The 23,033-nt window shown below is 49.9% G+C and overlaps 1 protein-coding gene across 4 annotated transcripts in view; it reads left to right on the top strand.

The window, feature by feature from the left end:
- The first annotated feature begins 4,009 nt into the window (after positions 1-4,009).
- The window catches only part of CHRDL2 (chordin like 2), a 34,106-nt gene continuing 15,082 nt past the window's right edge, over positions 4,010-23,033 (top strand). For all 4 annotated transcript variants that reach the window (XM_061139861.1, XM_061139851.1, XM_061139843.1 and 1 more), the window contains exons 1-4: positions 4,010-4,457; positions 15,223-15,335; positions 19,721-19,814; positions 21,742-21,884. In XM_061139861.1, the coding sequence (XP_060995844.1) occupies positions 4,376-4,457; positions 15,223-15,335; positions 19,721-19,814; positions 21,742-21,884 (432 nt within the window). In that variant the 5' untranslated portion in view covers positions 4,010-4,375. The remainder of the gene's footprint in view (positions 4,458-15,222; positions 15,336-19,720; positions 19,815-21,741; positions 21,885-23,033) is intronic.

Here is a 23,033-nt window from a genome sequence, read left to right as displayed (position 1 = left end):
GGCCAAAGGAGTTGGCTTGTTCTGTGCAGCCCTGAGGTCAGCGTTAGAAGCAATGTGGGGAATCTCAGAGAAATCAGATTTAGTTAGAGAACTTTCTAACAGATTTGTCCAAAAGTGCGATGGGCAGACTAGGAAGGCTGTGAGTACAAGTTCTCTAAGAGGGTAGCAGACAGGTGGCAGACAAACTTAGTGCAACAGATTGCTATGGGTAGATAGTTTTTGGTTTTTTTTCCTGACTAGATTTTGGAAGAATTTATCAAATCTCCTTTTTAAAAGAGTATTAGATAATATATGGGCTTCCCAGGTGGCACAGTGGTAAAGAGTCTGCCTGCCAAGGCAGACCACACAGGAGACATGAGTTTAGTCTCTGGGTGGGGAAGATGCCCTGGAGAAGGAAATAGCAACCCACTCCAGAGTGGGTTTCCAGGCAATTTTCTTGCCTGGAAAATTCCATGGACAGAGAAGCTTGGCTGACTATAGTCCATGGGGTCTCAAAGAGTCAGACACGACTGAGCAACTGAGCACAGAGAATATATGGACAGCCATCATGAACAGCATTGCTACAAAGACACAGAAACTTTCCTCAAGGGCTTGTTTCTTTTTTTTTTTTTTTCTTTTTTGCTGTTTTTATTTATTTATTTTCTGGCTGTACTGAGAGGCATGTGGGATCTCGGTCCCCAAGCAGGGATCGAACCTGTATCTCCTGCACTAGAAGTGCAGAGTCTTAACTGCTGGACCACCGGAAGTTCCAAAGGCTTGTTTCTTATGTCGATCGCTGAGAACAATAGGGGTGCTGAAGGGTCTCCCATGAGAAAGTAAATATCTTTTCAAGTCATTGAGGTCTTCACTCCATCATGAAGCAGTTATCTATTTAGTATCTTTGTGTATCAGGGACTTTGCTAAATTCTGAAAATATAGATATAAAAGAGGAAAAAAAAAAAACCCTGCCCTCAGAGTGCAGGGTGGAAAGGCAAATATTTACACTTCAATAGTTAAAATACCATTTGCTACCAGAAATTTGCTTTGCTTGGGGGATGCAAGGAAGCCCTGAAAGAGAAATGACTTGGAGCTGACTTTTGAAAAGTAAAACAGAATTCACTACATGAAGGAAGAGAAAGAGTCCAGACAGAAGGGAAACAGACGAAGCTATGGAGATTAGAAAATGCATGGACAGGTGGGGAGGTGAGTGGTTGGTGAAAGTACAGAGTAGGTGGCAGTAAGAGCCAAAATGCGTGTGGCCTTGAATCCAATGCTAACAATTTTGGATTGTAATCTGTTAACAATCAGAAGTCGATAATGTTTTATCCTGTTATTTATTTAATACACTTTTTATTTTGAAAGAATTTTAGACTGATAGAAAAGTTGCAAAGGTAGTACAGAGTCTTTATCTAAGAACCACGGGTCTTTCAGCCAGTTTCACCCAGTGTTATCACGTTATAGAGCCATGGCACCTTCGTCAAGACTAAGAAACCAATGTTTGTACATGACTATAAACTAATAGACTTTATTTACCAGTTTTTCCACTCATGTCCTTTTACTATCCCAGAATCCAAGCCAGGATATCACATTGCACTTAATATTTGTTTTTTTTTTTTCTTTTTACTTCCAATAATGGGTTTTAAGTGGGAAGATGATGTGATCAGGTTTGTCAGTAGGAATAATCAACATAATTTTTATGGCAAGTATGAAGAAAATAGATTGGAGGTGCCCACACTAGGGGCGGAAGACTTGCTAAAAGGCTACTAGAGAAGTCCAGTAAGAGATGATGATGGCCTGAACTCCGAGGACCTTAAGGATGGAGAGGTGTGTTGACACCTTTTTGATCTTATGCTAGAGACCTTTCCTGAAGTAGAATGGATAGGATATAGGGGAGGGGAATCTCAATCCACCTCCTTTATCTGAGATGAATCTATATATATAGCAGACTTTAAACAAAGATGGAGAAAGGAAAAGATCTCTGTCCAGATCCTTGGGATGAGATAATTTCTTCAGTTAAACACTAAACTTAACTCTGAGTGCCCTGAAAGCCTAAGCAAGAAGGGAAGCATGATGACATTTCCTTCTCCAGAGGATCTTCCCCACCCAAGGATCTCATCATCTGTTAAAACAAAGCATACTCAAGGGAGAGGAAGTGGCCAGGTTGGAGAAGAAGAAATTAAGGCTGGAGGGCACCAGGGGCAGATCATGTTTGTCTCTGATTCAGAGGGCTCTGGGGGAGGTTCTGCTTCTTTTATTTATTTTTTTAAGATTTCATTGATGTGGACCATGTTTAAAGTCTTTATTGAATTTGTTATAATATTGCTTCTGTTTTAGGTTTTGATTCTTTGGCTACAAGATATGTAGGATCTTAGCTTCCAAACCAACTATTGAACCTGCACCCTTCCCACCCCCACCCCTACATGCACTGGAAGGCAAAGTCCTAACTATTGGACTGCCAGGAGGGTCCCCCAGAAGCTCTGTTTCAGGGAACACTGGTTCTTCCAGCGCTCTCTGTTCTTGGAGATCATCAACTGGCAACACAGGAGGTGGGGACCCCAGTCTTACCCCAGGAGGTTATCTTTACAGACACAGTCAGAAGTGTTTCAACCTGGAAATGTGATTCCCTGCCAGAGTGGGATGTGATTCAACATCCCTTCTGTCTTATCTCTTACTCTTCCTAGTCTGCTCCCCTCCAACATTTACTGAATTTCCAGCAACTCTGCAAGAAGTTCCTCTGGGGATGAAGTTGAGGTCCAAAATGGGGATGAATGAACTTACCCAAGACATCCAAGCAAGCTAGGGAGAGAGCCAGGACAGGGGCCCTGTCCTTTTGAGTTCAGAGTTTGAGCGTTTCTTGTCTGGACAGAGCTGGTGGTTCTCTTCTTGGGTCCTATTAATTCATACACTCATTTCATTAATCCATACCACGAGGTATGGGGCACCAAGGCTGGGCTGAGGTGGGGGGGCTCCAGGCCCTTGCCCCCACCCCACCCCATCACTTTCAGGTAAGAAAGACAATGCTTCGACCTAAAGCCCTTACTCAAGAGGATTGAGTATGACCAACCCTCTCAGAAAGGTTCAGGCCCTACCTGCAGAGGCAAAGGAAAGACTGTGTCCTGCTTCTGGAGTGCCAGGGTGGGGTGGGAGGGAGCAGAAGACCCGCAGAGGAAGGGCCGAGGATCCTGCATGGTGCCTCTGGATTCGGGGATAACTGGTCAGAGCATTCCAAGCTCCTGGAATTCGGACCCCTTCTTTTTGAGATCTGAGTGCTTTGACGTTCATTATCTCATCCCACGTGAGAAACAATTGTGGGAAGACATTAAAAACATTAAAAGGTACTTAAGATACTAAGATCCCCATTTTAGCAAGGGGATCTGGGAAACAGACTCAGGTGGAGTGGCCAAGTGCACAGACAATTAAGAACAGCAAGTGTCCCGATTTCATCCAGAGGCGGGGTTCTGTGCAAGCACCGTCGAGCTTCCTCACCTGAGCGCCTCTCGGTTCCGCAGCCCGCTTCGCCTCTCCGACCCCGACATCTCTCCCTTCCCCACCGGAAAGTTTCTAACAGGGTTCGGTCCTCCTGGGCTCGGGGCGCCGCGGGGAGTCAGGGGTTAAAACCCGTGGCCCGGGTGGCTCCTTCCCCCTCCCCAGCCCCCTCGCCTCCTCTCGGCGCGGCGCCTGGAGCGTCTGTCCCAGAGACCGGCACGAGAGAGGAGGGGGAAAGTGGGCCTGTTTCTCGGGTGGCCAATCCACCGAGCCCGCGGTGCCCCAGAGGAGGCGCCAGGGCTAGGCCAGCGCCAGGCCGGGGCTGCCTGCTTCCCGCGGCAAAGTACAAATGCGCCCGAGCGCGGCGCCTGGCGCCCTTGGCGTGCACAGCCGGCCCGCGCGCAGCCTCCCCCCGTGGCCGCCGCGCCGTCGCCGCCGCGGGTACCGCCGCGCCGCCGGGCTCCAGGACCCGGCAGCCCGACCCCGAGTTCTGCGAGCAGGGGGCGCCGGCCGCTGCTAGCCCGCACGCCCGGAGCAGCCCGCCGGTCCCGCGCGCCTGGCCCAACGCTGCGCGCTCGGCGGACTCTGGTCCTCCCTCTCCCGTCTTTCTTCTCCTCCCCTCCCTCTCACCTTCCCCTTTACTTTAATTGCTTTCCCCTCTTGCATACCGTCCTGCATCCCTCCAACTCTTTCCCTCCGTTTGCTTTCCACCTTCCTCCTATTCCCACCTTGGACCTCCCTTTTTGTCCTCACCACCTTCTTCTCAACCCTTCTCTGAATCTCCGAACCCTAACCCTCTCCGGGTCTGCGGATTGCGCTGCGCCCCTGGGCGTCAGTGTCCCCCTCATCTCACTTTCCCCCAAGTCCCCGCCCGGCTCAGCGCCTGAGGGCCTGGCCCTGGGGAAGAAGGATGGTTCCCGAGGTAAGGGTCCTCTCCTCCTTGCTGGGACTCGCGCTGCTCTGGTTCCCCTTGGACTCCCACGCACGAGCCCGTAAGTAGCGGAGTGGGTGTGCTGGGTGGCAGAAGAGGGGACCCCCGGGATGTGCTGGAAAGTGCCAGGACTTGGAACCCCAGACTGTTCTGCCAGCCATCCAGGGAGCACCTGTGCCGGGAGGGTGGAGGAGGGTGGAGGCTTCTCTGCGGACCAGTTCGGGCTGACCAGACCGGGGGAGGGGGGACTGGGCAAGACTCAGAGCCGAGGGGGCTGCGGCCACGAACCCGAGGGTGAGGGAGCTGAGAGCAATGGGAGAGAGGGCAGGGCACCGTGCCTTTTCTGGAGGAGCGGGGGTGCTTATTCCTAGCAGGGAGTCCGGCATATTTGGCGGCAAGGATGTGATGATGAAGAGGCTATTGCATTTAAAGAGAGCTGGTGGAAAGAAAGAAGAGTTAACTAGGATAACTTTCCCATTGCTTTTCTCTTTTGAGGCTTACAACACTCCGGTCAGGTGGGTATTACCATTTGCATTTTACAGATGAGAAAACTTAGACTGAGAGAGGAAACTCGCTCACGTTGGCAGAGCTAGTGAGCCATCCAAAGCCAGAACTCTTCAGTTCCCAATCTGATGCTTTTCCCCCTGGTCCCACAGCATCTGGAAGGAACTCTGATTTTGAGCTGTGACATTGGGAGGCAGCAGGGCACAGGGAGATAGACCAGGGTCTTCATTATCCCAGATCTGCTGACTACCAGCTGGTAGGAGGCAGATATGTCTCTGAGCCTCAGTTTCCTAATCTATAAAATGGGAGTGAAAATCCCAGGACTGTTCTGAGGATTAAATTGAAGAAAACATGGAAAGCAACCAGCACCAGCAACTAGCTGGTCCATGGTAGGTTCTCAAAAAACACATTCCCTAATTCATGTTTTTCCACTCGTACACAGTGTAACCTCAGTCAGTTGATATCAATGCTCTGAACCTCAATTTCCTCACTCTTTCCACAATAGGCTGGTGGTGGACCTCCTACCCATCTTCTGACCATCTCTTGGAAAGCTGGGAGGGTGAAGAACAAAACCAAAGATTCTCTTAAAAAGAAGAAAGCATCTTAGTTCAAATGCAGACATACCCAGTAAAGAAACCAAGGCCCAGTACGGGCAGTGGTCCACCCCAGGTTACACAGGGCACAGCCTGGGATGAAACCCCATTTTCCCAGCCTAGAGCACGTTCCTCTCCACAGCTCAGCTCCTCCATCTCTGCCTTCTTTTGCACATGACTTTCTGGAGCCAGCATTACTGGATATTGTTTCATTCCTATCTCTGATCATCAGGGCAGGCTGCATGTCTGTTTGTCTCTGGGCGGCCACCAGCATGAGATTCACAGAAGTCCTTAGTAACAAGTCCTGAAAAGAGCCCAGTGTTAGTTCAAGTCCTGACTCTGCCCCTTAGTAGTTGTGTGGCTTTTCGTAAGTGACAACGTCTCTGAGCCTCACTTTCTGCATCTAAGACACACACTCACCTGAAGGCTCCTTGGGAGGATTAGAGATGACTGGTAAGTGCCCAGCACAATGCCTACTGCTCTGTCAGTGTCTCCTCCTCCTCCTTGAGGCCTGGAGGTTTCCTCCCAACACTTTCTTGTTACTTCTTAAAAGAGAATTAGCACAGGATGCCCTTAATGCCTGCCACCCTTGGCACATGGCTCTTAACCCCCAGATTTCATTGCCCTGGATGCATCTTAGAAAGATGGCCTAGAATCATCTTTATGTAGATTGCTCACATCCTACCCACGGCTCTCCTTCTTGCCTCCCAGAGCCTGTCAGCCCTCTACAAGCCTAGCTTAGGTCACACCTCTTACAGAAAACTCTCCCTGCCATCTGATCCACTCTGATCTTCCCTCCTCTGTGCTTCCACTCTTTGGGCCATATTTCTCACTAGGTGCTGCCAGTATTCCATCTCTCCTAGACTTGAGCTTAGTTACCGACATGCAAGAAAAACCTTGGAGCAGAATTGTTGAGTTAAGGTGATGTGGAGGTAGTCAAAGGGGTGTAAGATGCTGCAGTTTCAAAGCTGAAAGAACTTTTGAAAGTCACCTGTTTCTACCCCTCAGTGTGCCATTCCTCACAGTTAAACTGAAGCCCAGAAAGGGCGAGTGACTTGCCCAAGGTCACACAGCAAATTTGTTAAAGAAAAGAACGGAGACCTGGATCCTAGTCCCTGATTTAACACTTACTGGTTGTGTGAATTAGGACAAACCATTTCCTTCTTTGAGCCTCATTCTGTGTAATGCTAATAACCTATGAATCTAGAAACAATCCTATAGTCATTTGCTAAGGTCTTGTCTGAAGATCTCCTGTGAAGGCCCTCGTCTTAGTTCAGTAAGTTTAGTTAGTAAGATCTGGGGCCTGTTATAAGTAAGAAATCTGGTGACATCTCAGGTGCTTTCAGAAGGGGTACTCACAGAAATTCTCAAACCCTGTGGTGTCTGATTCCTGAGGTGGCCCAGTCCTGCAGAATGTGTAGGGCCTGTGAACATGTATGGCAGCTTGCTCCTTAGTTTAAAGTGCAAGGGTATTCAAGCAAAAGTTATTCTATCCTTGGCTCTATTTCCAGCCACAGATTGAGCCTTGATCCCAGCCCAAACTGAGTCTCAACTCCAGCCGCAGACTGAGCTCTAATCCTCAGACAATACTATGGATCAAGCCCCATTTCCATTCCCACCTAGAGCCCTTAGCCAGGGTGGGCCCCTAATCTGGTCACTGACCAGTACAGTCCCAGGCTGAGCCACATGTGTGTATAACGTCAGTCACTTTGGGCACCTGTCCCCACTTCTGTCTGTGGAATGAGAACCTGCCCAGTACCTTGACTTCCTCTCCAGTGCTCTTCCTCCTCTGCCAGCTCCTCTCTTTCGTGCTCTTCCCTCACTAACTGTGCCCCCTCTCCTAACCATCCCCCTGCTTTAAGATGTACAGCTGCTACGTTTTCTCATCTCTCCCTCCATCCAGTCCTGACTTTAGGAGAGAGTCGATTATCAGGTAAAACCACCAGCTCTTCTACCTCCAAGGTTTTTGTATTCCATGAAAATCAAAGTTTTTGGTCCCAAGTGACAAAACCCCAGACCCCAGAAGCAGGGTGGGGGCAGGAAAGGAGCTTCCATGCTATGACATGGTACCGATGGAATCGGAAGGTCAGGGCTCCAATCCTGGCTCTGCCTCCAGTTCCAACTGTGACCCACGGCAGGTTGCCTTTCTCTGCCCCTGAGTTTTCGCAGCTGTAGAGCGAGATGGTGGGAGTCAAATAGATAATCATTGAGGACTTTTCCAGCTTTAACATCCCATGATTCTAAGACCCAAAGATGCTATTGCCTTGGTTCAGGCTCCACTCTGGCCTTTGGAAAAGGGAGTTGGGGGAGTGTGGGTCTTCAGCCTGGTACCCTTGCCCTCCAGGAGGAGTGGATATTCAGACATCCACTGTTGGTGGATATTCAGACACCAACAGAAAGGGCCTAGAGGGCCTGGGACAGTGGGTACAGAGGGCTGACATCTGGCTCCAGTCAGATCCCTCTCTGCCTCTCGGGAGGTTCTGCACCTCTCTCTCCCACCAGTAGAGGTCTCTGTCTCACTCACTCGCTTGCAGGCCGCTGAGCGGAGCCGGGCAGCAGCTGCGCCGTTGCTCCAGCTGTTGCACCTGTTCCAGGGCTGGCCTCTCAAGTTCCCCCAGCCGCCGACCGTGGCACCAGGCTCTGGGAGAGAGACTCTGAATCCCTTGGACTCCCAAATGAGAGAACTGGTGTGTGAGCCGTGCTGCTGGGAGGTGCAGTACAGAGATCGTTGCAGGCGTCCCTCTGCCTCTGGGCAGGATCTCATCCCAGAGAAGCCTGTTTCATACTCTGTTACCCATGCTTATAGTCAAGGTTCTTCCTTTATCTCAGCTGAATCCTTCTGTTTGCACTTTAAAGCCATTTCTTCTGATCCTGTCCGTTAGGGGATGGGCATTCCTATAAGAAGCCCCCACCCACCTGGATCTGAAAACTGGCATTGGCGTTCATGCTGGCAAAAATCAATTATCTTAGACCAGGCTCAGGCCGTCTCTGAGACTGTGTCCACATCTGTAAAATAGGGGACTGGACATAATCTCTCAATCCCTAACTTTCTAAGATTTCGTGTGTTAGTCACTCAGTTGTGTCTGACTCTTTGCAACCCCATGGACTGTAGCCTGCCAGGCTTCTCTGTCCATGGAACTTTCCAGGCAAGAATACTGGAGTGGGTTGCCATTTCCTTCTCCTTCTAAGACTTTTTTGAATCTATAAATGTGTTAATACATGTCCATGGAAGAAGAGAAGGTAAATAGCTTCTTTTCCACCCACTGACCCTTGCCAGGCAACTGAGCTGTCTTTCCTGGTTTGCTGACTCTCTCCTTTGAGGTCTTTCTATGCTCCTGAGCATCTGTCATGTGCCCGATAAGAATTCAGGTTCAGAGAAGCCAGGGTCCTTTCCCTAGACTGCACAGCTCATCCACTGAAGAGCTGAGGTTTTTACTTCTGATTCCCTTAGGAGGCCTCCCTCATTGAGTGCCAGTACCCAGCACAGAGCTTATGTCTCAGAGAGGAGCAAGTTTGTTGGTGTGAAAGGGAACTATAAATAAATAAACTACAGCAGAGTGGGCCTGAGGGAAGAGATATAAACATTCTCACATCCCCATGCAGGCTGGCTCACTCAGGTTTCCTGAGTTCTTGCAGGCTGGGGTCAGACCAGCCACAGTTCCAGCCCCAGGTCCACCTGGTGCCCTTCTCTAGGTCTCATCCTACCTGTTCTGCAGCCCAGAATATTCTTGTTGTCTTTTCTGCCTCCTCTTGGAAGAATTCCCAGCAACACTACCCACTCCTGACTACCCCTTAAGATATCTTAAGGGACCATGAGAGTCTCAAGGCAGACTTTGGGATAACCTTGGATGAGACAGCTTGGGAATTTAGATTTACATGTGAAAATCATGAAATCACTCAGCCTCATACCTTCCTGGGCTCCTGCTTTTTTGTAAACAATGTTTGGTGAATAGTTTAGGAGTTCAGATGATGGGAACTGGAAAGGGGAGGTCCAGGGCCAATTTCTGTTAGGCGGCAAGGTCAAAGTGCCCAAAGAGATTTGGCTCTTCTGTCACATGATGAAGTTCTCTTTTGGTTGAAGCAGGAGGTTTCCAAGATGAGTGACCAGCAATCGCCTCCTCCTCCAAAACCTCCCTTAACTCCATTCTTTCATCCCATATTCATTTACCAAAGCATTGACTCTGTGTAGGCTCTGCACAGAACACTGGGGATAGAGAAATGAATGCCACTGGCCCTTGCTCTCAAGAAACTCACAGTTCAGTACAGAAGAGAAGTCCATTCAAAAAGTACTTCTAACCTAGTATGATGCAAATTGTGGCAGAGGGCTGAACTCAGTCTGTAGGATCACTGGAAAGGACTGGCAAGTGGCCTGGGAGTTTGGGATGGCTTCACAGGATGGCATCTAAATGGGCTTTGGAGGATGAGGAGTTGGTCCAACATTGGAGATGGGGAATCACATTCCAGGTGAAGAAAGATCATGGGTAAAGGTACAGAAGCATGAAGGAGCGAGAGTGGGGGCTGGGTGGGGATGGGAAGAGTGAGAAGTTTAGCAAGAGGATGTGAGGCTTAAAAAAGGGCCACCACAGAGAGTTCTGCAGGAAAAGCAGGTGGGAGCCTGCTCATCATAGGGTGGAGTGACATGATAACACTGTGACAGATACCAGAGTCTGTTTGATAAACGTAGCTACCTTGAACTCACATTAGGTCAACAAAGTTCAATCATCAGGTAAAGAGGTTCGGCTTTGCCCTAGCCAACTGGGTGTTTCCTGCAGGGAGGGGAACCAGCAGCCAGCACACCCCAGTCACCTTCCGGGGACCACATGGACCACAGTCACTCTCACCCCATGCCTTTGCATGCAGCTTCTACTCTGCCCGACTCCACCTTGTTAACTCCTTCAAGCTCCAGTTCAGGCATCTGCTCAGGGAAGACTTCCCCAAAGATCCCATGTTTCCTCTGTCAGCATTTGTCTGACTGTATGTATTATATCTATCTGTCTTCTTCATTTGGAGAAGGCAATGGCACCCCACTCCAGTACTCTTGCCTGGAAAATCCCATGGACGGAGGAGCCTGGTAGGCTGCAGTCCATGGGGTTGCTAAGAGTCGGACACGACTGAGTGACTTTACTTTCACTTTTCATTTTCATACACTGGAGAAGAAAATGGCAACCCACTCTAGTGTTCTTGCCTGGAGAATCCCAGGGACGGGGGAGCCTGGTGGGCTGCCGTCTATGGGGTCGCACAGAGTCGGACACGACTGAGGCGACTTAGCAGCAGCAGCAGTCTTCTTCATTGAGCTGCAAACTCCTTGAGGGTGGGCACTAGGTCTTATTTAGGCATGTACTAGGTCCATGGGCATATATAACTTGATATACAAAATGCCCAGTACATGAATGCAGGAACCAATGTTACTATTACTGATGATAATAAAACATCAAAATTAATGATAACATTTGCTGCCTATGTGCTAAGAACCCCACATTCACTTAGTTATTCAGGCCTGAAACCTCAGTCCCATCCTTGACTGCCCCTTCACCCTCTCTACCCACATCAGTGTGTCTGAAAACCTACCCACGGTACCTAGTAAGTAGTCCTCAAATCTGTATTTCTGTCTCCCAGCACTGCATCTGCCTTGCTCCAGGCCAGCATGATCTCAGAAGAGATGACTGTAACAGCCTCCTGTGGTCTCTCTGCCTCCAACCTTGAGACCTAGAAGGTTTGACCTTAGTGGCAGGTGCCGTGATGTTCTGGGTACCTGGGGGCTGCCCATAGGATTCTGGGAGTAAGAAGACTACTATGAGAAACAGAAATTGTTAGGGAAATTTGGGATCAGCAACAAGGTCTGCTTTGTCTCTTTGTTTCTAGCCTACCATTTGGCTGAGCATCTAATATGTGACAGGCATTAGTCATATTATATATGTTATTTGACTTAATTCTGCAATAACCCCCAAAAGGTCAAGATTATTACTCGACCATTTGACAAATATGGAAACTGGGGCCTGAAGTGTTTAAATAGCTTGTCTAAATGCAAGCTAAATGGTTGCAAATACAAGCCAAGTTCAATTGGAACCCCAGCCTATCTGACTCTGACATCCGAGTTTGGGGACTATACACACACTGGGTGAGGGGGATGAGACCTGTCCCTGTTCTTCTCTGTCTCTCTAAAGCCTAGAACAGCTCCAATCATCCTCCTCAAACAAAAACTTCCTCCACTAATGTCTTCCTGGATTAGACATCACTGCTGGGGCCATTAACTGCTAAAGTCCCCTGAGAGAAGGTGCAATTGGTCCCTAAGTTGGAGAAAGAGATGATGGGTGGTCGGAGATGTGGTGGTGGGGTGCCAGAGCCAGAGTGGGAAGACCACAGAGGACCACAGAAAGGAGAAGAGAAGGGAGGGGATGTGAGAAGCAGACTTTGCCTCCTTCTCCGTGTCTCTCAGGATCGGCGGCACTGGTTGCCTGGGCCTCAACCTACCCTCTTTGGAGCCCCTGCGAGCCTAGGTGTACAAAACCATCAACACATCCTGAATCATGGAAGCTTGAAATGATCAAATCTTAGAATCACAACATCATGCAGTTCTAGCTTTGTTGTCTCATGATATGTAGGCTCTCAGCAGCTTGGAATTCTCAAATCTTAAGTCTGAGAAACTTAGAACCTTGGAGTCTTAGAATGTTGACATTATGGATTCATAAAGTATCTGTACAGAAAACCTGTGAAGATCAGAGTTCATGCCCACCCCTTATTTTGAAGATGGGAAAGTGAGGCCCAGAGAAGGGAAGCAAGGGTCTTTGCTCAACATCACACAGTGAATTCGTGGCATAAGGAGCTAGAGCCCCTACCAGCCAAGTGCAAGGATGGGGCGAGCGCCAGAGCTGCATGACGGAGGCAGCCTGCAGTCTTGCCTGTTCCTCCTCCTGCCTGGTTTTGGCGTGGCCTTGGGCACTCACTTCCCTAGAGGAGGGAGCTCCAGGCAATGCCACCCTTCCTTGTGCTTCTCACCTTGGAGGGCGTGGTGGGGTGGGGATTGTGGCTCCTGGGGTTGAGGGACAGTTTGCCAGGCCCCCATATTCTTAGCTGCTGCCAGGTCCATCAGTGGGGGGAAGGGGCCTCCTGACCTGGGCATGAGCTGATGTATTCTCTCTGTCTTCACACTCTGAGCAGGCGCGGGGAGGCAGTGGGGGGTGCCAGCTGGCACAAGGGTCAGGCTGCAGGGCTGCCCCAGGGAAGGTGGGACAGGATTTCTTCAGCAGCAAGGCTAAGTCCTAAGGCCGAAGCAGTGTTGCAATTGTGCCCTTTCCTGGTCAGGGGAGGGGACTGAGGAAGAAAGACATTATTCAATCCTTGGAGAGTTGGGCTGGCTCTGACAAGCACCCCAGCTGGGCCTGTGTCCTGCCCTCTCTGCCAGCGGAGGCTGAGAGATAAACACTGTTCATTTGATACGGGCCAGCCGGGGCCTTGCTGGGAATGGGATCTGCTGTCTGATCCCCCCCCTCTACCTTGTGGGGCTGAGGAGCAGATGGGGAGTAAACCAAGCCATGGTCCTCAGTGGCCCCCGAAGCACAGACCCTGAGGGCATCATGGCCATGGCCTCAAATCTTTGTTCTGGGAAACCCAAGTGGCACAACAGAAGCAGTGCGGGAAGCCAAGGAGGCTGGTCTCAGCTTCTCACAAAGGCAACTTTCTAAAGGTTAAGAATGGCCCTTAAAAAAAAAAAAAAAAGAATGGCCCTTAACTCCTGTCCTCCATCCCAGCCCACCCTCAACGTGGAGGGGGAATTCCTATCTTGAGGGTGAGCTGCTCCTGCTACTATACTGTTTTCGATGCTCTGTGATTCTGCAGAGTTTAAGTGTCTAAGAGAATGATTCAGGAAGTGTGAGACTCTAGAAAGTGTACAGGACAGAGGCATGGAGAGCAACCTCTAGATTCTAGATTAATAGAGGACCAAGAAAAAAAAATTTGGGAAAGGGGGATGGTGGCCAGTGGAGACAAGAAACCTCAAGGCCCTGAGTTTGAGCAAAAAAACCATATCAGGTGAGGTGAACTGAAGGGAAGTCTGCTTGGGAGCATGGGGTCCTGGGTTCAAATCGATAGCTGGGTGGCCTCAGGCAAGTCAGCTTGGTCTTTGCAGCTCCTCAGTTTTCTCATCTAGTTTTCTTACAATTAACAATTGTAAGTAACAATCCCAATGACCCTGCGAAACTGCCTTATCCTCTTAAATCTGGAACAGATGATAATGTCCATCCAGCAGGGTCATTGTTACCATAATTGTCATAATTATAGCATTCAGCTATGTGTCAGGAACTGGGCTAAGTGAGCATTTCCAAGCATTATCTAATTTAATTGTCAAAACATTGATGCTAATAAGATAAGTAATTTATATAAATAGAATGTCATCGATAAACATTGGTTCCTTTCTCCAAATTTCAATCTCATTTAATTTAGTATGTCTTTACAGACACTTAGCTTGTGCTGGGCCTTCCAGATTCCCCCCTAAAAGAGCTTAGATTATTCTTTATGTAATGGAGAGTTTTTTGTAAATGATAGCATCCCTTCTCTGTTGTAAAAATCATGAGGTACCCGTATGCAGGAGGGTTGGCAAGGGATAAGGCCAAAGGCAGAGGGGCAGGGCAAGGAGGTCTCAACCCCTGACATGGAGCCCTGACCTGGGGCTGGGTGCAGAGCTAGTAAGGGGAGAGGACACGAGTATTCCAGACAGAGCTCAAAAGACTGGGCAACTACCTGGCTATGAAAGGACAGAGGGTGGAGGTCTCAAGAAATCAGGATTGCAGGAGAGATACCTAACCCACATAAGGAAATAAACTATTTCAATCATTCTTAAAAGCATTCATCTACATGTTGACAACATATCAGTTGTTTGTATCAGTTGTAAATCATTTGTAAATATCAGTTATAAATCATTACAAAAATAATCAGTTGATGTGCAGTCACAGTACCATTGACCATTTTTAAGGATATTTTAAAAGTCAGTTTTGTAACAACCTTTCACCAGGCAGCACTTTGTTTTCCTGATTCAAGCACCTAAGGATCAGAGCTCAGTGAGTATGTATAGGGACACAGCATAGTATGAAAGCAGGGAGCTGCTTTCAGTAGCTTTATTCAAAAGATATATCACGTGGCCCAGAGAGAGAGAGAGAGAGAGAGAGAGAGAGTGTGTGTGTGTGTGTGTGTGTGTTTAGGCAGGTGAGCAGCAGGGGGCAAGAGAGAGGATGGTGCAGAGATGTAGTAAATAAATAAGCAAAATGGGACAGAGGAAATGGAAGCAAGAGTGACTATGGGAGCAGAAGGAGCACTGTCCTGAGAGTCAAGAGGCTTCGGGTGTCATCCTTGCTTGATGACTGACTTACTGTGTGTCCTAAGAGGTATAGTTTGGCCTCTCTGGGCCTCAGATTATTCATCTAATTATAATAACTAACATTTCTACCACAATTTAAATCTGTAAAAAGCATGTTCACTGCTTGATCCCCTAACCACTCTGTGAGAGAAGTGTCGAAGTTCGCAGAAGGCCAGTGACATGCCCAGAGTCACAGCCAGTCAAGTTGATATGGAAACTCAGTCATTCTGGCTCCCTGACTAGGAGAGCATGTCCTGTGGATTCTCTTTTGCTGGAGTGTCTAGATGACATCCTTCCTAAAGTCAGAAAGAAGGAGGGATGAAGCAGGGACTCCGGGCTGGAGCCTCCCGGGACTCACAAAGCACTGGTTGGTTTGCCAGGCCCAGACATGTTCTGCCTTTTCCATGGGAAGAGATACGCCCCCGGCGAGAGCTGGCATCCCTACCTGGAGCCTCAGGGCCTGATGTACTGCCTTCGCTGCACTTGCTCCGAGGTAGGTTCCTCTGGCCTCCTGTGACAGGTATGTCTGGGAGATCCCCAGGGAAGGCACCCTGGAGGGAAAGAGGACAGCCTGACTTTGGAGTAGGGGGTACTCTGGAACCAGGCCCCCATAGAACTGTGGTCTATCAGTAGCAACTGAGGGACTTGGGGCCACACCACTTCACTACTGACTATCTCAGGCATGGGCATAGATGCCTACTGTGGGCCTCCCAGAGATAAATCGCACAGTGGATCAGTGGCTGGGCTGGGATGAGGACACGAACCTACCCTCTCTCACCCAGCCTTCTTTCCTGCTGCCACCAGCCTCCCGTGCCCACGCAGCAGAAGGCAGAGTCTTCCTGACCTGACTCCCTAATCCTTCCTTTCCTCCTGCTTCCTCCTCCAGTGGCCTTTCTTGCTGCCCAGCCTTAGGATGCATTTCCCAATGCCGCTGGTCTAAATGTTTATTCTTTGCAACTTTGCTCAAATGCCACCTCCACCAATAGCTTTACTTGATCCCTCACCTGAAAGTACTTTCTCCTTCTGGAGGCCACATAAGTTTCTCTGCCTCTTTCTCCCGATCACTGTCAACCAGGTACAATGGTTGTGTCTGTCTGTCAGTTACTGCTCCTCCTCCATGGAGCCCTAGGAGCAGGTCTTCCTAGGTACTTACTCTTGCCCATGTCGGGGTCTTGCCGAAGGCTGCATCAACTAGGGCAGAGACCAGATTTTTTTTTTTAATTTATTTATTTTAATTGGAGGCTAATTACTTTACAATATTGTAGTGGTTTTTTGCCATACATTAACATGAATCAGCCATAGGTGTACATGTGTTCCCCATCCTGAACCTGCCTCCCACCTCCCTCCCCATCCCATCCCTCAGGGTCATCCCAGTGCACCAGCCCCGAGCACTCTGAGAGACCAGATTTTTTTGTAAACCTCTGTCCTCCCAGCCCACCCCAACCCAGCACAGGACCTTGTACAGTCAACTAGGTGGGGTAAATGAAACCCTCATGTGGTCCAGAATTCCCAGGCTGGGTGTGGGGCTGGAGGATTGGGAAGGAGAGAGTGATTGAGGAGGCTTGAATCCCCTTGGCCCTGGCTCAGCTGCCGGGGACCAGCCTCATTGGTGTGACGTCCAGAGGTGTGTCTGTCCAGGTGCTGGTGCTGGGGAGGGGGGTACCTAGTCCCACCTAGAGCCAGCCCCTTGGACCCCTCTTTCCCTGCACAGCCAAGGCTATGAGAGCCTCCCTTGTTAAATCAGTCCTTGGAGTAGGAGCAGAGGAGACCTTCTGAGGAAACACCAGAAGGTGGAGGGGGGTGCGCCAGCCCCTCTCCTGACTCTGACCACTGGGGACTTATTCCCCTGGGGTCTTTTCCTCTGACTCCCCACAGCTTCTACCATGTTGGCCCCTGGTCAAACCTGATGCCAATGGGAGCACAGCCCCCCCATCCCTGCCTCCCCTTGGTTTCTTAGCACATCTGAGGCCAATCAGCCTTTTCAAAAAGAACTTTGTGAAATATAGCCAAAAAACAAGAAGGAAACCATAACAGAAAATTCCAGACATATCATGCGGTCCAGTTGACCAAGTCCAAGTTTTGTGATCAGTGGAGCTAATTCATTTCTCCCTCCCTGGAGTTCACACATACCCAGTTTCCTCACCCCAAGGGGCTGTAGCTGACATCCCCAAAATACACTCTGAATTCCTTCCTTCTTTCCATCATCATCACTCCCCCTGATCTAAGCCACCTTCCTCTCTCACCTGGGCTGCTCTGTGAGCATCCCAGAGTCTCCCTGTACCCCTTTTCTCTTTTTTTAATATTTTTTTGGTGTTGACCATTTTTAAGGTCTTTATTGAATTTGTTACAATATTGCTTCTGTTTTAGGTTTTTTGGGTTTTTGGCTGTGAGGCATGTGCCATCTCAGCTCCCCCACCCCCCACCCCCCCGCTACAAGTTAGGGATCGAACTCGCACCCCTGCATTAAAGGCAAAATCTTAACTATTGGACTGCCAGGGAAACCCTCTTCCTGTACCCCTTTCTAATCTGTTCACTGCATGGCAGCTCAAAGGATTTTTTCTGAACAGAAAACTAATCATGTCATTCAGAAGCTCTTAAAACCCTCCAATAGCTTGTCATTGCACCTAAAGTAAAATTGAAATTGCCAGCTGTGGGATCTATGCCACCTGAACCATCTGACTTCTGCCTTGTTCTCCAACGTCATCTCCTACCTGCGCCAATGCTGCAAACTCATTCCAGCTTGCTCCTCCCCTCGGAATGTTCTTCCCCCAGATCTTCCCAGGAATGGTTCCTTCTCATCTCGCAGTGCACGACATAAAGTTACCTCCTTATGAGGCTTTCTCTACAGCCGTTTCTAAAATAGTCTAACCTTGTTAACGCAATCACGTTACCCTGTTTTATTCCTGTTATAAATTTAACATCTGACATGATCTGGTTCCTCCTTGTTTATTTTTTATAGTCTGTCTCCCTCTCTGCTAGGATGGAAGCTCCGTGAGAGCAGAACTCTTGTCTCTTGCTTACTGTCCCTGGTGCAGAAGAGGACATGGCGCCCAGTTGTCATGCAGTAAATATTGAGTGAATGAATGAGGCCCTGCTCCCTCCACCTGAGGCATTTTCTGCATCACGGAAAGTGCACAGACCTACAGCTCACCTGCTGTGTGTCTTAGGCAACCTCTCAGAGGTTCTTTTCTCATTTTAAAATCGTGGATAATAATACCTACCACTAGGGTTGTTGAGAGTATGCAGTGAGATAATGCATTTCTATAACATAATGCCCCTACCTAGTAGCCATGCAATAAATGGTAGTTATGACTTTCCTGAGAGGTACCCTTTGACTGCAAGGCCTCTCACCTTGCCCCCTCACCTTTTGCGCCCTAGCCTGTTTCCACCTTACTTGCTGCTGCATCTCACTCATCATCTCCATTCCTTGATACTTTCAAGGCCAGAATCAAGAGACAGATTCTAACTCTTCAGATACCAAAGTTCCTTGCATTCTATCTTAGTTTCTCATCTGAGGGGCTCCATTCACCCTCTGGATGTTTATCCAGCACCCCTGGGTCCCAGGCCTCAAGAAGACCACTTTTAGAGCTCAGACAGATTCTGTGGACTCTAGGATGCCCTTTAGCACGGATTAATCCTTGTGATCACCTCTGGCCATCTTAGGAAGCAGTGACCCCAGAACTAGGGCCTGGTCCAGGGTTCTCCATGGGGCAGGAAGCTGCTTTGGTAGAAGTGTTTTGGGGGCTCTCAGGTGGGCCAAGAGTCTGGAATCTCACTCGGCAACTTCAAAGTTTAAACAAAGCTAACTCCACTTGACCAAGAAAGAGACCATCTCTCCCTCCCCTGCTGGTTCTCATTCATTCACTCATTCAGACTTCAGTAGGCACTCGCTTGGAGCAAGGCCCCTTGCTGACAATTCAGAGATGAACAGAATGAGGCTTGGTCCTTGTTCCACTGGATAGAAGAGACAGATGTACTGGGTTGTTACAACCTCTTAGAGCAGAAGGGAGAGGAAGGTGTGGGCCACCTGAGACAGGCTGACAAACCTCCTGGGAAAACCTCCAGGGGTGGCCTCTCCCTCCAGCTCTTCCATGTCTGCTCATTTTCCTGTGAATGTTTCTCTGCCCCTTCTCTCTCCTTTGCTGTATTTGAAAAAGCCTAAGAACTTCAGGCCCTTCCTCTGCTTCCAGTCCCAAGGCTGTGTGTGGGATCACCCACACCTCTCAGAGACTTAGGGAGCAGATCACAGAGCCCTGAGTCTTCTCCACTTTCCTGTCACCTGCCTTCGTGTGTCACAGTCCTCCCACGAGGCACAGATCCAGAGGTAAAAGAACAAAGTCTTGGAGTTAAGACAGCACAGTTGAGATCAATGTTGAGGAACTTCTCTGGCACTCCAGTGGTTAAGACTTTGCCTTCCAATGTCGGGGGTGTGGGTTCACTCCCTGGGGAAGCTAAGATCCCACATACCTCAGGGTCAAAACCCAAAACATAAAATAGGAACAATGTTGTAACAAATTAAATAAAGACTTTTTAAATGGTCCACATTAAAAAAAGAAAATCTTTAAAAAAAAAGTCAGTGTCAAAATAACCCAAGTCTTTTACTTGTATTTCTCTCCTTCGTCCCTCACCACTAAGGGACACAAGATCTGTGCAAATCCAGGCACGTGGTGCGCTCGTCCATGGTGGGAAGGGATACGGATGAGTGAGCCACACAAGTGAGCAGGCGGGAGGGAGACTGGACACGTGGAATTTATCACTTTTATCCCACTGCAGGCTTAAAAAGAGTGCAGTGCCCCATAGTCGGGAGGGGGGTTGAGGAGAGGACACTGGGAGGCAATGGCTGTTTGGAAGCAGGACTGACCCCTGTGTCCCCTTCAGAATGCCCACGTGAGCTGTTACCGCCTCCACTGTCCGCCTGTGCACTGCCCCCAGCCTGTGACCGAGCCGCAGCAGTGCTGTCCCCGCTGTGTGGGTGAGTGACCTCGCGTCTGCCCTTGGGCCAGCCTCCTACCGGCCCACTGGCCCTTGACCCACTCCTGACACAGCCAGAGAAGGTCCCTGGAATGAGAAGGGCAGACCCCAGCCACCAGAGCTGTTGAGACACCAAGATGGTCATGGAAGACATCATCCATGGATCCCCGAGGAGGGCTGGGGTGGCCATAGACTTCTCAGTCTTGAGTAGCTGTGCTTGCCAGGAGGAGGGAGGGAACATGGAAAAGAGCTGAAGGAAAACAGGCGTGCTTGACCTGTTGATGGCAAATGCTGGCTCCGTTCTCTCAGGGGGTGGCCAAAGCCTGAGGGAGTGGATGCACCCCGTGTAAGTGAAGGTGAGTGAGCTGGGGCTGGAAGGCCCTGCAGGGTGACCCTGGGATTACCGCCCGGGGCTGGGAATGGCCACAGGAGTTGAAGCATATGTACTCTGAGACTCCTCCTGTGCTGTGGTTCAGAGGTTCTAATATGTGCCCCAAGGCTAAATGTCCATGATGTTAAGAATCTACTAATAGCCTCTGAGACTGGGATTCCAAGAAGTAGAGATAAGAGAGGAGAGAGGAGAGGTGATCTGAGAAGAAACCGACATAAGCAAGTGGCAAATGAGGGGCAGTCAGTAGGGAGGCCAACTCGGAAGGCAGGAGATGTCAAGAGGAGGACCCGTGTTTAGTAACATCGAGAAGGTGATGAGGGGAGGGAGTCCCAGGTTGCAGCCTCAGCTCCAGACTCTGGAAGCAGCTCTCTTGGGAGACTAAGGACCTGTGTGGAGTATGGGCATAGAGGGGCTTCTTTTCCAAGTGGGATCCCAGTAGGGATCTGACTGTGACTCCAACTTGGGTCATGGTTTCCTGGCCTGGGTTCACTAGGGGAGCAGGGTCTCTAGGCTTCATCCTGCCCAGTGAGGGTACTTTACACCTCCTCCCGGCTGAGGCAGACCCCAGGAGTCCTGACTGCTCCTGACTGTGCCTCAGCCCAGCCCCCTTCTTCCTCCCATGCTCTTCACTCCCTCCCTCTTTTCCAGCCTTGCCCCTTTGCCTGCCTGGTCTGCATATTCCTCAAGACTCATCTCGGCCATCAGCCCCTTCAGGAAGCCTTCCCTGACCGCCCTTCCTGGCTGAGTTAAGGGCGCCTCTCTTATGCTGCCACAACTTCTGTGCTCCCATCTGCCCTAGCCCAGACCATACCAGTGTCACTGCTTGGGGCCTGTCTCTCTACCCAGTGAGACCATCAGTTTCCTGATGTGAGGGGCTGGGCCTTATTTGTACTCCATTCCCAGCATGTAGCATGGCGCCTGGTGCAGAGAAAGTGCTTAGTAAAGGTGTCTTGAAAAAAGGAGCAGGTTCCCCTTGAACTGGAGGGCTATCCCCTCTATCTAGCAGGGTGAGGACAGGCTAACTGGCAGGTGATGGGGAGGGTGTCTGGTGGCCAGGGAGTGGCAGGCACTTACTCCAAGATCAAGCACAGTCCAGATCACACCAGTGAGCTCCACTAGGATGAAACTCCATGTGGAACCTTGTTTTGTTCACTTCTGTATCCCCAGAACCTAGAACAGTGCCTGGCACTAGCCAGTGCTTCATGGATGCTTACTAAACATTGAATGAACTAACACAGGTCTAAACTGAGTGGCACTCAGCGGAGCTGAGGCTTCTGGCCTTGCCTTCTTGCTGCAATCAGAGCCTCCTCTGACACTCAGGGGCTTAAAGGCCAAGGGCGGGAGTGACATGGTCAGAGAGAAATGTCAGGGTTCCTCTTGGTTCATCAACATGAGGTCTGGCTGGGAAGGCTGAGGCCAGAGCATGATTTAAATGACAACAAGGGATAAGATACAAACATGTCAGAGAAGTGGCCCAGTTAGTTCTGATAAAGCCCTAGACCATCTTCTTCTTCCTCCTTCCCCTCCCCACCTACAGAACCTCATACCCCTTCTGGGCTCCGGGCGCCACCAAGGTCCTGCCAGCATAACGGGACTGCGTACCAACACGGCGAGCTCTTCAGTGCCCGCGAGCTGCTCCCCTCCCACCTGCCCAACCAGTGTGTCCTCTGCAGCTGTGCCGTAAGACCTCCAACTCCCCTCTCATGCAGGCCAGTGCTCTGGGCCCGGGGGGATTGTCCCTCCTAGTCAAAGGGCAGGAGAATGAATGAGCTCCAGGGCAGGGAACATCTGTGGGTGGGAACCTCCTGCTCAGGGCTCCCACGCCATCCTGAGCTGCCTGGTCACCTTGCACTGACCCTGGCCACGTCTGTGTCCTCTGTAGACTGCACTCCTTGAGGGCAGGAGACATACTCAACTCATTTCTGTATCCTGCAGGGCCCCCAGCTCAGGGCCTGGCACATAGCATGAATGAATGAATGATCAGTGATCAATCCTAGGGTGCAGAGACAGGGCCAGACTGTTTGTAGTAAATGTAATTTAATCGGAAGCTAATTAAACTCCCCCTGCTTTGGTCAGAGCTGGGCCTAGGGTCAGGTCGGGCAGAGCTGAACCAGCAGTGTCATCAGGAGACAGAGACTGAAGTCAAGCAGGACCCAGCTTTCCAGGGGAAGAGCTGGAAAGTCTTCCCCTCCTCCTCAGGGGTTCCAGGCATGGCCCTGCTGCACATTTGTAGGTGGCCTTCAGCATGTCATCCTCACCCTTGGGCTTAGTACATCTGTGCACTGGTGGGAGAAACCCCTGCTATCTCGATTTCCCTACCACCTGAGCAGCAAGCTTCTCTGAGCCTCAGTTCTTCTGAGTGTGTAAGGGGGTCTAGGCTTCCCTGGTAGTGCTAGAGGTAAAGAAACTGCCTGCCAATGCAGGAGACATAAGACATGAGGTCGGGAAGATAGCCTGGAGGAGGGCATGGCAACCAACTCCAGCATTCTTGCCTGGAGAATCCCACGGACAGAGGAGCCTGTTGGGCTACTGTCTATAGAGTTGCACAGAGTTGGACATGTCTTAGCACACATGCGTGCACACCCAGGAGTCTAACAAGGTATTCTCCAAGGTCCTCTCTGATTAAATAATCATCTGATTCAGCAGTGATGAGAGGGTAAGAGGTCCATTCTAGGCATCAGACACCCAAGTTTCAGCTCTGGCTCTGCCACAGTTCCATGTGTGACCATTAGAGACAGTCATCTCTCTCGGATCTGTCTCCTGTCTTTTCAGTGAAAGGATCCCATCACTCTGAGTGTGAATTTCAAGGTATCTGTGCTGCAGAGCAAA

This window comes from Dama dama, chromosome 1, assembly GCF_033118175.1.
Source record: "Dama dama isolate Ldn47 chromosome 1, ASM3311817v1, whole genome shotgun sequence".
NCBI classification, from domain to species: Eukaryota; Metazoa; Chordata; class Mammalia; order Artiodactyla; family Cervidae; genus Dama; species Dama dama.
Note: the sequence above shows the minus strand (reverse complement) of the source record. Positions and strands in the feature narration are given on the sequence as shown.